This window comes from Podarcis muralis, chromosome 5 (assembly GCF_964188315.1).
Source record: "Podarcis muralis chromosome 5, rPodMur119.hap1.1, whole genome shotgun sequence".
Classification (NCBI taxonomy): domain Eukaryota; kingdom Metazoa; phylum Chordata; class Lepidosauria; order Squamata; family Lacertidae; genus Podarcis; species Podarcis muralis.
Window position 1 is genome coordinate 71,461,969 of NC_135659.1, and position 15,767 is coordinate 71,477,735.

Genomic DNA, 15,767 nt, shown 5'->3' on the forward strand with positions numbered 1-15,767 from the left:
CCCCTTACAGCCCTGCTTCCTGTATTTCAGATTTTGTGCTTTATTTTGAATTTTGTTCTGCCAAATAATGCACTTGGAAGGGTTGTGACTTTTGATGTTAGGAGAGGGGAGTGAGCTTCGAAAACAGTTGGATAGCTTCTGCTGAAGAGCCAGGAAATTGAGTCAGAGGCTTCACAGTGATTGAGAGTACATCTGCACCAGAACTTTAAGCTGCTTTAAAACAAGTTTGTTGTGACTTTTACAGAACTACAGTTTCCAGTGTTCTTTAGTGAAAGAGTACTTGCAACTATGTAAGGTGTATCTAGTTCTCTTAGGATCACGGCTTTCAGGATTTCTAGGCTGAGATACATGTTCAGAAAGGCTTATGTCTTCATTATGTGCTTAAAAGACAAACATAAGGCCTCCTCTACTCCACCCCTTCCCTACATACCTAATGGTTCTGAAGTATTTCACACCACATTTCTCTCACACCCCTGACATTCCCATCTGTTAAAAGTTTTTATTTATGCTACTAGACCTCAGCATAGCACTTTAGCACAAAACAATTTGGACAGATTGTAGTCCTTGACTAGAAGAAGTCACATGACCTCTGAAATGTACAATGCCCTATCTCTAATGAGGAAATCTAAGGATTGGTTTGTTTGCTTTATAATTAATTATACATCTAACACTATCAAAAAATCATATTGTTCATATATTGACTTAAAAATCATTAGGCAGATATTTCAAAGCAATGTTAAAAGAATTGCTGCATCATATATCTAACCAGAGGAGTATCCAAGGGCATCTCTAGATGACATTACAGATTATTCAAAGTGTGTTACTGATGCTGGATCTGAACAATTTAAATATCCTGTCCCTATGAAATGGATAAGCGACATCACAGTCTCTAGAAGCAAGAGGAGAAGCTCTTAAATGATAAAAGTGAGCTGATTTATACATGCATGAACGTTGCATTGAATTATTCCTAGATGAAATGTGTACAGATTGCATAGAAAAGCAGTACGCCCAAACCGATTAAGCTCCGTCTGAGGTGAGTTATCTATGGCTGTTTAATACATGCAAGTTGTCAATTGATTGCTCAGTCACAGCATGCATGTGTGAACACATCTGGAATAAAATAGTTGTGCATGGCTTTGCACCAGTGTTTTTAACTGATTAGTTTTTCTGCGTGCTTCCATATAGGAATAATTTATCACTTGGCCTCTTTTTAAAAAGTTGAGAAAAAAATGAATCTATTTACAAAATGAGGTCAGGGATGTCACATAAAGTGACCCATAGGTGACAAAGAGGCCTGTACATGTTGATGTACAAAATATGTTAGCTAGGACGTGAAGTTGATGCCATTTTCCAAAAACAAAATATTGTTGTATAAAGTGCTATGAAGACAAAATATTGTGTATAAAGTGCTTCCCCCCAAACCCCCAAACAGGGAAAGACTTAAATCCCCCATGGCCACAGTCAGCTAAATTGTGGGTAAGGAGGGAAAAGTAGACTGGTTACTGCTCAACAAACCTTTGTATATGAATACACTATTATGAAGGGAAAATCTCTCTCATTTGGGGAAATTTCTTTTAACCCTGCAAATTGCCCATTCAGGAGTTGAATGTCATGGGTAGAACGCTACTTAGGAGGCCAAGACTAGCCTTGTGGAAAGCTTCCTATTGCCAAATTAGTGGGTGGTTTGAGGAAAGTGTACTAACTCCAGAGGATGACAATGTGGGCTGTACCTGTGTGGCTAACTAGGCCATTCAGTGTTTAGCTTCTGTACCAGTGTGGTACTTTGCTGAGCATCAAAGAGATGGGCCTTCTCAAAACCACATGATAAAGGTGCACTTGAAAGCACCTCCAGAGTTCTTGCATTCTAATGCTTATATGAAGTAATTCTATCACTAGCAAGAGCTGTGAGAACCGAGGAGGAGGGCAAGGAGCTTACTGCCTGGTCTGCCATTTGGCAAGTACAGGTTAAGGCTGTGAAGTGTCTCTTGGGTCATCCTTCCCTGGCAAGCAGCCGCCAATATTTGCATAGCTTACCAGTTCTGAAGATGACTGTCAGCAAGATCTTCACCTGCCCTGAAGTACAAAAGGCGAGCTTAACTGAAAATCCTTAGCTCATCTTTCTATAAGCGGGTTAGTGGGGAGCAAAATTGCTAATGTTGGGTGAGAAAGAGATGAGGAAATTGCTGGGTTAATCCAGCATCTTTTCCATCCCAATCTACGGAGCCAGAGGGAGTCTCTACAGCAAGTTTATGTTCATTGAAGGGGATTTGAAAAGCTGCCCCCACAGGACGACTGGCCAAGCCCTGTTCCCATGGCACTTGCAGTGTCAGTGCAGAAGGGGACTTGTCCTCCCCCCCCCCCCCCAACACACTTTGGGTTAGGAAAGTGCCCAAACTTCCAGGTCTCGGATGAGGAATTCCTCTTTGGGAGATAATGTCTCATTGTTGAATGTCTCGCAGGGCTGACTTCCTCCATGGTTCAGGTCTCCATCTAGCCACAATCCAAATTTGCCACTGCAAATAAGGGGAAAGGCAAAACATGGCATTAACTTTCTGCAGAATGAGGAACACAAGAAGCTTCTGATCCATAAGAAATACAGTGTGGTTTGGCTCATTTGAGTCAACAGCTCTGTAGGTATCTCACGTGCACGTGCTTTCTGCTGCCTGGGCTGATTGAAGAAGGGTTGTAGTGAGAGCCAGATTAGAGGGCTCATTGCTTCCTTTCTACTCAAATTCTTTCCCCTGCTCTGAAAGGGTTTACAATGAGCTCACCATTTTGCCACAGTTTCTATTTATACATTTAGATGCTTTGGAACTACATACAGCCAAACTGGTTTTCCACTGCAATGATTAACCATCTTTTTCCAACATGTATACAAAAGAGTCCACAGTAACTTGGAAGATCTTGACACAGAGCAAGATGATAATGTGTACTAAATAAAGCTAGACAGCTATGTCCACTCAAAGGACACACACAAAAATACCATTGGGCTTTTTGTAATCGGTATCTCAAATCATAATGACTGAAGAAGTACAGGAGAGGAATCTTCAGTTTGATGTCATGAAACCTAGAAATAAGTGAGGGGTGGATAGTGGTAAATTTAAAAGAGAAAAAAGTAAAAATACTTTTCACCATAACTCACATTCTGAGGAATAACCTGTTCTAGATGAACTGTGATGGCATTTGTTTTACTTGTACCACTGATTCAGTAGCGGAGGGACCCAGGCTCCAGAAAGAGATGCTGACGGTGAGACCATCCTCAAAAGTTAATAATCTGACTGGGACTGCATTGCAGCACCCCTTCCCTTCACAACAAATCCATTTCCGCCCACTAACATCTTTCACAGTCACATACCTGCCTCCACCAATTGCTAGGGAGTCTGCATCTCCTTTCATGAAGAAGGTGTTTTTACCTGTCCACTTAAATACCTGGAGAGTAAGGAGAGAAAAAACATGGTTGAGAGAAGCATCTTGGGAATAAAAGACACAGCTGTACAACTAGAGAAAACAATCATTATTTTGTTTTCCAATGCTTACTTGAAACCTTTATATTCTTGTTCAGTTGGCAGCATTTTGAATGTTGTGTCAGCACCCCACCCCTTAAACTCTTGCAGACTTCTTGTGAAGTTTGACTCAGAAGTAAAATGAGAAGCCAGAATTGCAACGTAATACACAAGCTCCCTATCAGGGCAATTGTCTGCATATTGGCTCTGGTGTAAGTCTCATTGAGTTCAGTAGAATTTATTGGTAGTATTTATTGGTAGGGGTCGCTTACCACTTCCTACCATGTGTTTTAATTGTGACTTCCACGCTCACCCTTGTTTCTGAAACAGTCATCTTTTCATACACTCTATATATATTGGAGAATCCACACGGTAGTGTATTGTCAAATGGTTGCTTGCAGTCCAGCATCTTTTGTGTTGATCTTCCATGTTTTATTATAACTGAATTGTGTGTGTGTGTGTGTGTGTGTGTGTGTGTGTGTGTGTGTGTGTAAAACAATTGAAGTAGCACCTTGACTGTTAATGCCCCATTTCAGATCTCGGGTAACTTTAAACAAGCATGTCCCCTTTGCAAGTAAAACCATTTATAGTAAGAATAGGGTTGGTCCTATAAATGTCTATCTCGGGTATCAAAGGCCAGGATAAAAAGAAGTATGGGGGAAGGCTGATTTATTAGACCAGGCATGTCCAGTTCCCAAGAGACTGATCTACTCCCAGTATAAAAAACCTGGCAGTGATTTTATTGTCATTATTTTATTGTCTTTTTCCCTGTAACATTTTGTACGATAAGGATCCCGTGATCTACCAGGATCAGCCGGGGATCTACCGGTAGATCACGATCTACTGGTTGAACATCCCTGTACTAGACCAATTGCCAAATGGTGCATACTGGAAACTTTGTAGGTATACCACTTTAAGCCTGTGGCAAATCAGTGACAGGCAACGTTTGTATAATTGGTAATAACTCCAGATACTGTTAACACACACCGATAACTTTCATACTTGGGGGATGATATCCCTTCAATCACCTTAAGTTGTGGGGTGAAGGAAAAGAGAAATGTTTCTCCATTGCCGTAGAAGCAGCTGCTGACATGAATGGCTGTAGAAGAAAAGGCTCCAAATATCTGAAAAGGATGCAAGAGAGATGTGTTGTAACTTGCAAGTAGCAGGAAGGCCATTTAGAGTAGGCAGTGAACTGAACCCAACCAGTCAGCCCCCCTCTGCTAGACTTGATAAGTCTGGCCTGTTTCAAAGCTAGTTATGCTTACCTGGCCTTCAGTGTCTCTGATAATCAACAACACTGGAGAAGCTAAATCACTCATGCTTCGGTACATAGTCTTCAGGCTAAATCCATCCCTTGCTGTACAGTAGATGAGGTTCCATGGGTGTCCAGTCACTCGTAGAGGGAGGTGTGGTGCAAGCTAAAAGATATCACATACACAAGGTCACTTCTTACCTCCATCTACCCTGAGGCCTTAAATATGTTATTGGACTGCATGTCTCCATCCTTACCCATTGGCCATACTAGCTGGGGTGAATGGGAGTCCGTCAACCTCTGGACATCCACAAAGTTCACATCCTTGCTTTAAACCTATCCAACGTAGGAATGTATCTTAAGTTATTCCAGTAGATCTGTGGGGAACCTTTGGCCCTCCAAATGTTGCTGTACTACAACTCCCATCAGACCCACCAAGCAGGCCCAATGGTCAAAGATAATGGGAGTTGTAGTTTAGCAGCATCTGGAGGGCTAAAGGTTTACCACACCTGCACTAGCTCATCAGTATATCTTCTGCTTAGTAGTTCAGGTCACAGGTCATACACCCTAAGTTAGTGGTATCCGGCTGGTCGTCTGCGAACCCCAGGGGGTCCCCGTAACCCACCAAGCGGGGCCATGGCACATACCCATCAACCGTCCAGGACATCCCATTTTGGGGGCCCATGCTCTCGCATGGGAATGCTGCCCAGAAGATGCACATCCCAGTTTTGCGCTGGGACAAGTTGGAGCATATGGTGGCACCAATCACATAAAAAACATTTTCAAAAGTAGGGGGTCCATGGCTTGGCTTTTGAAAAACAGGGGCCCCACATTCCTTAACTAATTGGGAACCACTGCCCTAAGTTATTGGCCCCATCTACAATCTTTGCATTCACATGAGTAAATACTAAGCCTGTGGAAATAACTGTTTTGAGACTGTCCCGGAGAATTTCACTTCTTTGCACTTGTTCCTTGTAAAGGGGGCCAACGGTCTCGTGGCCCTTGTAGAGACATGGCTTCAGCAGACCTTCCTGCCAAAAGCTTGCTTTCCCAGTTAACAGAGGTCAGCAATACTCCATAATGTGTGCCTTAGCCAAGGACAATGTGTGGAAGTGATGTATAAGGGCAAAGGGCTCACCCAGGGGAGTCACTGTGATAGCAGCACTCATTAAAGAAAATTGCTGAGTCACAGTATGAAGGGGGCTCACCTTCTGGATTTCTTCTATGTGCAGGATGTTGCTTTGCCCATTTAGCACAGGCTCATGAAATTCTGTGCTTGTCCAGACTGGGTTCTCTGGTTCAGTAGACTCCTCAGGTTCTGAAGACAGGGCTTCTTCCAGCAGGTTGGGCTGATAAAAGGACACACACTGTTAAATGGGAAATGAATAAGGCAACAACTAAGTTGCAGAATCTTCCCCAGTACGTAGTCTGTTGCGTCACTAGAAGGATACTCCTCAGAGAGAACTATAAAGGCAAAAAGATAAAGCAAAGTGAATTGCAGAAGGCAATCAGTCTACCCTTCCCTCTAGTCTCATGGGACTGCTAAAAGCTTAGTCTTATAATTAATAGCACAGCAGTATGTAGGCCACAATAAAGCAATATTTTAATCTCAGGAACATCAGTTTAATGAACCAGCCACTCCTCCCCTTCATCCTTTGTTCCAGCGGGTGTCTTCAGAGGGTGAGACTAGAAAAAGGGTAGATTGTCTTCTGTGATTCATTTAAAGCCTTAGCAGTCCAGATGCTGTTGGACTCCAGCCCCTTTCAGACAGCATGGCCAGAGATAATGAGAATTGCAGTCCAACAACATCTGGAGGGCTACAAGTTCTCCATTCTTGATACAAAGCTCTATTAGTGCATCTCTAGGGCAGGTCAGAAAGCAACTCAGCTACCCTGCAATTGTCAACTATGTAAATGTGGAGCCTTGACTCTGTTAATGAAAATACACCATAGTAAAATGACAGTTTGCTCTTTGCTGTGCCATTCCCCCTCCTCCGACATTAAATATTGCAATTGCAAGAGAGGAAACTAGATTCAGTACACATTTAAAGCTGAATTTATGAAATTTGTACTTTCCAAAACAATATGCAACCTGAAACAAAATCATCCTTCGGAATTTTGCAATGCAGTACGCCAACCAAATAATGTTTACAAGAATGCATATATGAAGGGAAAGTGTGCAAAAATAAATAAATGAAGATGGTAGTTAAAATCGCATGTAACAATGCATTTTATTAAGGAAACTTGCTTACAGAAATGTGTACCTTAGTAAAAACTGCATTTAATAAATTGATCATTAGCAGAAATTCACATTAAAATGCTGCTGAATTTCTGTGAGGATTAAAAAAACAAAACAAAAAAACTCAAACTGCTGAAAAATTCAGAGAAATGAATGTAAGATTGGAAAAATGAGAATCAAAACTGACGGATCTTTCTATCCCTATTCAGGAGGGGTGAGCCTTCTTCCCAGCTTTAGTACAAAGTGGTTCGCCTGAGGGCTGCTGCACATTATCAAGGTCCTACATAGCCAATACAGTGGTACCTCGGGTTAAGAGCTTAATTCATCCCGGAGGTCCGTTCTTAACCCGAAACTGTTCTTAACCTAAAGCACCACTTTAGCTAATGGGCCCTGCTGCTGCGCTGCCGGAGCACAATTTCTGTTCTCATCCTGAAGCAAAGTTCTTAACCCGAGGTAATATTTCTGGGTTAGCGGAGTCTGTAACCCGAAGCGTATGTAACCTGAAGTGTATGTAACCCAAGGTATCACTGTACTGTACTAATGTCCAGGAAATAAATTCTGTGCGTAGATCTTAAAAGTACAATGATCCTGCATGACATCTGTGTACTCAAGCGACTGTCCTAGAAACACATGTAGAGAGGCCTCAAAATCCTATTAGCATGTGCATATGCTATCGTATCTCATCTGCACAGAAGCAAAAACTGTATGCTTTTAAAATCAATCTGAAGGTTATCTGGTAAGTTATCCCTATTTGCTTCTATTGCCCTCACTCAGACTGAAGATGAGGGTGTAGGAAGATAATGGTGGGATATGTTTGTAGATACCCTTTCTGGGCCAAATAATAGCAGCAACATACCCACCTCAGTATGAAAATGCAATGCATTGGGCAAAAACCACAAAGCCCGGTATCAGCACTGCTCTTTGTCCTCTGCTTCACTTTTATCAATATAACTTTCCCTTGTGCTTCCGCAATTACACATACTTTCTCTTATCAACCTGGTTGCGGAAATATACCACCCACTTCTGTAGAAATCCTACATTCTTGCTACCTTCCTTTCTTTTGGGCTTGCCACCCACCTGAATATATATTTGCTTAAGTCACTTCAAGGATATGAATATTAAAAACTGTCTACCAAATAGCCCAAGGAGCTGAGCTTAAAAGCAAAACTTGAGGTTGAAGGCAAAATCAAGGTGATGGCAACCTCAACCAAACATGATGCTTTTTTCATCAAATTAATCAATTAAACCCGCTTTGGACAAATGGTATGGAATGATTCTGTCTGGGATTGCCTGGTAGCACTATCTTGACCACATAAACAATGGCACTCTCAGCCCAAACATCTGAAATACAAGTATGCTGCTCTGCACCAAAAGAAAGGAGGGAGGGAATTTAAATTCCTCAGTAACACGTTGTCTACTAAAGCAAACATATTTCTGTGCTGCCTGGTTTTGAGGTTGACTGACCAGTGTTTCCGTTTTCCATTAGGATATACGTATACCTTTTTGGACCTAGGAACCCAGTAGCACTAAACTCTTAACAGGCTCCCATGATGCCCGATGGTTTCAGGGAGGGGGACATAGTACAGTGAGGATGGCTTGCAGTTTCACTTCCTAGAGTTCTAGACCTGGAAGGGATCTTGGAGGTCATCTCGTCTAACCTCTTGTTCAATCTGTCTTGCTTCTCTACAATTTGACCATCCAGGCTCCATGGTAGGAGACCACCTCCTGAGGCAGTCTGCTCAACTGTTAGCTCTTACCACTAGGAAGCTTCCGCTAACGTTTAGTTGAAATGAACTTTATGCCCTGCAGTTTGCACCCATTTGTTCTTGCCCTGCCCTTTGGAGCTACTCCCTCCTCTATCCTTCCCTATCCCGACCCAAGAAGCAAGGACTGCTGTACATACCAGACGAGTGTAGCGACAGCGTGGAGTTTTCATGTTTTCTGTGATCATCCAAAGCACGACCACGGCAGCCGTGCCGTTTCCTGGCAGTGAGTCGAAGAGGGGAGAGCAGGTGTCTGCCAATTGCCTGTGGAGAACACACCCTCATTCATAAACAGCATGTACTTTATTCTCTCTCAGTAAGCAGGTTCTTCTATTGCTATACAGCTATTGTCACCTGAGATCTCACTATGAAACCCTGTGGCACACAGCCTTTTCCAGTTATCTAGTGATCTGTAGCGAGGGAACTTGTGGCCCTCCAGATAATTGCTCTTATTAGTTTATTAATTTATGTCTCAGCATTCATATAAATTTAAAGGCAATTTATAATTATACAATAGAAACAACCAAAATAGGTTTGAAAACAATACACACAAAAAATTCAGAAGATTGGTTTTAAAATAATACATATAAAAGATGCAAGGCCAGAGACCTAATCTTTTTCATCCCATCCAGTTGGAAAAACTTGTCAAAACGAAATTGTTTCCAGAAACTACAAACAGTGGCTGCCTGGCATCTCATTCTCAACTGGGATGGTGTTCTACAAAATAGGGCAGCCACATTGAGAATGCTGCTCTGAGAAGCTGTGGAACAGGCTTGTGATAATATAGGGGCTTCAAGCAGAAACACTCCTGCAGAACCACCACAATTACCAGTATATGCTTGGTCCTGAGGTGTATAGAACTTTATTAGTAAGAAATCCTTGAACTTAACCCAATAGCAGATTGGCAGATCTTGGAGTAAACTCTCATCATTCCTGACCACTGCTCATGCTGGCTGGAGCTGAAGGGAGCTGTAACCCAAAAACACCTGGAGAACTCAGACTGTCCACCCCTGTTCTATGGCTTCACAGATAAAAGTCCTAGAATTGTGGAAGAGAGAAATTGGCTCTTCATAAACTATAGCTCTGAGGAGAACTCGAGGTGGTTAATGACAGGTGTATGATGAGTGTATCCTGTCTCTTTAAGAAACAGGCCTGGTCTGTAATAGAAACTGCCTTCCTTGGGTGTGGTTCCTTCCATAGTTCAGTGACAACTAGTCAGAACCTTAGTAATGTATGTAGCAAGTCCTAGCTGCTATGCTGATTTATTGACCTGTTGCTCGCAAATAAATAGTTATTGACGTTTTCCTGAGTTCCTGACATTTTCCTTTACATTTTCCTGTACTCTTCTGTAACCTGCATCCAGGCAAATAAGAAGTATTATCAGAGGAAGGCAGGACACATTTGAGTCAAGCAAAACCATTCAAGGAAAGTGATGTGTTGGGGTAGCAGGAAAACAAATCAGGAGGGGGCAGGCCGTTCAAACACAACTGTCCTTTATTGCTACAAAACAAGTATGGGAAATGAAATTTCACACTGGAGCTCTGCAGCATGCAAATTATAGGGCTCAAGAGGTCAAAAAAGCATTACACTGAATCAGTGTACTGTAGTGGCCTGGGTAGAGTCCCAAAGGTCTGGAGGACTGTGTTTGGCCTCTTGGCATGAAGTTCCCCATCCTTTTTCTATAGTTTACAAGGATACTGAATCTTCTTAACACTTGTTTTTCATTAGCCACTGTGGTTCTTTGTGAAGAAGTTGAGCAAGGATGCTGTTCAGGAGCATCTGAGAATATGGGAAGATATGAGAAGTCTTGGATTGGTCTTGGACCCTTCAACTTATGACAGAGTTGCTCTCTAAAATAAAATGTGTTCCGCACAAGCATTTAACCCAGGAATATCTGGCAAGGTGCCATGGGTGTCACTATGGCAGGATTTATGAGCAGATGTCCAGGGCTCCCACTCAGCAGAATGAACAGGAAGGTTCTCAAACTCAGCAGGGGCAGTTTATCACATTGAAAGGAAGTGCAGGAAACCACATCACCATCTAAAGGCTGGGGTGGCGGCGGAGTAAGAGTCTAAAATTACCTAACTGCCCCACTGCAGGCTACACTCGAGAATGGTCCTGCTCCCCCAACATCAGGAGATGCGGCTTGTCAACTCCTAGAAGATTAGCTACTGTAGAAGTGACATGCAAAAGAACCATGGTAACATGCAAATTAACAGGCTTTATGAGTCATGGGAATCACTGCCTTGTGGGATCAAGGCATGGGAGAGAGTTTGTAAGCCACATCCCCTAAAATTCACTTATCTACACACAGTATCATTCTAAAGTGTGCTAAAATTTTACACAGGAGATCATCCTAAGAACATCAAACGAGCCCTGCTAGACTGATCAGATCAGCCCCCTCCTTCCAACAGCAGCTAGCCAATTGCTTCCAGTTAGACCATAAGCAGAGCTTGAAGGCAGTAGACTTCCCTCACTGCCAAACCATGCATCATTCTTGTAAAATGATATGCTCTCCTCATGTTGTCTATTCCCCTGAATTAAGAAGCCCCATATGTTTTGGCTATTTGTGGCAAGGAAAGTCCTTCAGCCCCTAGATCATACTGGTTTCCCTTTTTCTATAACTTTTGCAGCTCTATGTTATCCTTGAGATGGAGTGATCAGGGAACTCTACTGATGCTCCACCAATGAGCTGTTGCCCTTCTGCATGTTGCCCTGCCTTGGGAAGTGTGGCTATTACCCTCATGGGAAATATTTTGATTACCAGCTTTAGTTGTTTTTATCATTCAGGCTTTGGGGAGATAACTTAAAGTTTAGGCATTAGTACTACTACCACAGCTACTATTAATATTTTTTCTCCCTGGCCTTCACTGGGTTTTTATTTATTTTATTTAACAAAATGTATACACCGCTTGAATGTAAAAACACAACCCCAAACTCTATGCAGTTTGTCAACAATATAAAAGCATTAAAATGAGCAATAGCAAAAGTTTTACAAGGTATTTATTTAAAAGATTAGAATCAGCACTATCTAAAAATAAATAAAGCACATGTAACTTCTACATTCATAATGCTGTGATTATGGTTTTTGGTTTTTGTGGATTTGGCTGTTGCAAACTACCCAGAGTTCTTGATAGATGAAGGGCAGGATAAAAATAAAATGAACAAAACAAACAAACTTACCTGCTAGCTATAGGCGACCAAGAATTCCATGCAGGTGAGTGAGTGAAGTGGTGTAAGAAAGAAGGACCGCTACAGTAGCCTGCCTCTGAAACAGCTTGGTTCACAGACTTGTAATGTAGAAACAGGAAGTACCATTTTCACAACCAGCATGAAAATATTGTGAGTTGGTGGAGGCTGGGGTGGTTGCTATGGGTCACTTTGTCCTGCCTCCACCAATTCACTTGGTAGAGTGCTTTTTTATTTTCTTTTTTGGACTAGCCTGCTAAGAGACTGTGGTCTTCATTTCCATGCTGCCTGTTCCACAACCACCAAAGAAGCTCAGGCTACTAGCCTCTTAGCATTTACTACTACTAGCCTCTTAGCATTTATTACTACTGTTTTGCAAGCTAGTAACTTTTGTGGGTTTATCTGCACGACTGATTTTTTTGCCAACCTGAGATGCTCCAAGCTCATGTAGGAGCATGTTTCTTTTTTTCAGAGGATAGCCACTGTTCCCAGCACACCCTCCTTCCTCCTGTAGAAACTTTTCTTCCAAAGATCTGATTTTTCTTTTCCACTTCACCTATACCCCCACCTCAGAGACGGCACAGCTACACAGTTCCATCTTATTGTAAGAAGGTTGGTAAAACTCAAATGCACTCAGCTGAAATGACTTATTTACAAGATACTCACATTTACCTGAAGAGGGTTCTGTGGGGAGACGTCTAACAAAGCACAGCTGGGTAGGTCCCATATAAAGCAGCTGTTCTGTTGTTGCCTTGCTTAAAGCAGAGGTGTTGAGGAATCCCCTGCAAATCTCAGGGAAGCATCACTAACAATGCAGCTCTGAATAGTCACAAAGTTCATATGGACTGTGAACACATACCTGGTTCTATCCAGTCCACCTTCCTTGTCAACTCTCTCAATCTGTGCCAGCAGACCGGTTGCTCACCTGCCACTCACAGGGTACAAGTTCAACACATCCATCTTGAGCCAATGGGTCCCATTATTTTGGGATCAACAGTCAGGTTGCTGCAAGTGTTTCTATTTGTAACAATGATGTTGCAATGCATGTGTTGCCTGTAAACTTTCTGACACTACTTTTCTTCCTCCTAACCCACCCCTTGTGGCTGAAGTAAGTTATCACTCATCTGTAGATGATAACACAGATGTTCATTGAGTAAATCAGGCCGCAAATTGTTAAGCTTGTTGATGTGATGGAGTAAATGCCCACAGCCAGTCTCATTCATGACCAGGAATATACACACACACAAAAATAAAGCCCTTCTTTCTAAGAAATAAATAAATCAGGCAAGTTTGTCGGTGCCACACACACACACTCCTCCTCCTCTCATTGTTGAAGTTCCCAGGCAGAGATGGTGCCTATATGCCTTTAAATGCTTTGAAGCATTAAGCAAAGCTATGGCAGCTGTGCTTCTTGCCCTGTCCACTTTTGCATTCGGTAGCTAGCGGGAATCTTACTTTCTCCATGGAGACAAGTGGAGTGGATCATAGGAAAAAGTGACGGAAATACAGGGTGCAGGGTGCCTAGGACATCCAGAGAACACCTTCCACAGATGAGCAGAAGATGCAATTTCTACAGGTGTAGCTTGTGCAAACTATATCTCCCTTGCAAACCACACAACTGTTAAACGTGCAGGATAACATTAGACAAGCCTACTGGACCAGGCCAGGCCCAACTATTCCAGCATCTTGTTCTTACAGCGGCCAACCAGATGCCTTGTGGGAAACAAGCAAGCCGAACCTGAGCACAGGAGTGCCATCCCCGTCCTGTGGTTTCTAGCGACTGGCATTCAGAAGCACTATAGGCTTCAGCCACAGTTGCAGAGCATATCCGTCCTGGCTAGTAGCCATCTGATAGGCTTAACTTCAAGGAATTTGTCTTTCAAAGACATCAAAGTTGGGTACCATCACTGCCTCCTGTGGGAGTGAGTTCCATAGCATAACTATGTGCTCTTTGAAGAAATACTTCCTGTGATCTGTCCTGAATCTTCCAACACCTGCTTTGGAGGGTGTTGCTTCTGTGGTCCTCTTTTGTATCTGCCCACCCAAAGAGTCATCATAGCTTTGCTGGGTACCCTAAAATGCATTATTTGACGCTGCTGGAAGGTAAGGATTCAAGGACATAGCTATTAGTTACACCATCTTAGCAGTGACTTCCAATTTGCTAGAAACAGAACAGGTTCATAATGCATTTTAATTTACAGAATATTGTGCACATCTAGACATAGCAGCAACACATGGAACAACTAATTCATAGAAACTAATATACGAAGCAAAAATATACACAAACAAAGGGTTTTCCACATGGGGTGTGTCTGACAGATACGAAGGATAACATGAGTTTTTTCCTTGCTTTTTTTGGCGTGTGTTTGTTGTGTGTGCTTTTACAGTTTATTATTCTATTTTGGTTTTAAACATGTTGTAATTTTTTGTCAGCCTGTGGAAAGAGATGAGCTAAGAATGTATATATACTTAGGGTCTACCTGTTGTGGAGATGAAGATAAGGATGATAAAGCATGTGACAGATTGTAGTTATGACTATGGTCATTTACCATCCCATTTTATAATACAGTGGTACCTCGGGTTAAGAACTTAATTCGTTCTGGAGGTCTGTTCTTAACCTGAAACTGTTCTTAACCTGAAGCACCACTTTAGATAAGAGGCCTCCTGCTACTGCTGTGCCACCGCCGCCCGATTTCTGTTCTTATCCTGAAGCAAAGTTCTTAACCAGAGGTACAATTTATGGGTTAGCAGAGTCTGTAACCTGAAACGTCTGTGACCTGAAGTGTCTGTAACCTGAAGCGTCTGTAACCCAAGGTACCACTGTACACAGTAAGAGATGCACGTGCACCTTTCTGGGAAACTGTCCAAGGTCTTTCTATTGCTTCAAACCTATAAGGTGTTGTGAACGCACAAGGCACATAATGGGTGGTTAGATAGAAAAGCTGAGAAAGGTCTTTGTCCAGGACTTTGGAGAACAACAGGTTCCCCACCATTGCTTTACGGGGTCTGACTCTTGGCTTGTTCTCTGGTTCTGCCTCCCAACATTGATCCTTGGCTTGACAGTCTGGTTCCTGCTTGGTGGCTGATTACCTCCTCCTTTTCTTTTGCCCTTATTCAACCTTCTGCTGCTAGCGTCCAAGAAAACGCAGTAACCAGAGCACCAGTTAAACTTTCAGGCTGCAGGGAGTCTGGGCTGTGCACAGTTGCCAGGAGGTTCCCTGTGATGTTTCCTATTCCAGGGCACAGAGTCTGGGATTCTCTGGGATCCAGCTGCAGCCTCTGTTCCTGCTGACTCACTTCCAGGTGCAGGTGTGCAGAGAGCTCACCTGGGAGATTCTCAGTCTACAGAGACAGCAGTTGTTTGCCTGGACACAGCAACATTTGTATGCCTTGGGTAGGGGAGTGCTTCAAGGTCACTTTCAAAATATACAGTCATTCGGCTTGGATACAAACTCACATACAGTATATGCTTATGCTAAGGGCAACAAATAATAACTTGCGCTAAGGTAACCCAAATTCGAAGCCAAGAATTTGCATTTGTTTCTTTATCTTATTTGATTAAGGATGCCTACACACCATATATTTAAAGCACTTGATTGATTATCCACCCTTCACCCTAAGGTTCTGGGGTGGGTTACAGCAGTAAATACAACTTTAAATGCTTTAAATTTAATGTTTTTATAATAATAATAATTTATTATTTATACCCCGCCCATCTGGCTGAGTTTCCCCAGCCACTCTGGGCGGCTCCCAATCGAATGTTAAAAACAATACAGCATTAAATATTAAAAACTTCCCTAAACAGGCCTGCCTTCAGAT

The 15,767-nt window shown here is 42.5% G+C and overlaps 1 protein-coding gene across 2 annotated transcripts; it reads right to left on the bottom strand.

Annotated features, from left to right (window-relative positions):
- Positions 1 to 1,171: 1,171 nt before the first annotated feature.
- On the bottom strand, positions 1,172 to 13,057 carry TLDC2 (TBC/LysM-associated domain containing 2). 2 transcript variants are annotated; one of them, XM_028734844.2, is made up of 7 exons: positions 12,615 to 13,057; positions 8,900 to 9,023; positions 5,967 to 6,107; positions 4,772 to 4,924; positions 4,532 to 4,627; positions 3,356 to 3,429; positions 1,172 to 2,513 (listed from the first exon to the last, which is right to left on the bottom strand). In XM_028734844.2, coding segments are annotated over exons 1-7 (726 nt in total). In that variant the 5' UTR covers positions 12,617 to 13,057; the 3' UTR covers positions 1,172 to 2,377. The 2 variants fall into 2 exon arrangements, with proteins under 2 accessions (XP_028590677.2, XP_077785316.1); XM_077929190.1 differs by lacking the exon at positions 12,615 to 13,057 and adding an exon at positions 11,943 to 12,040.
- Between the last annotated feature and the right edge of the window lie 2,710 nt (positions 13,058 to 15,767).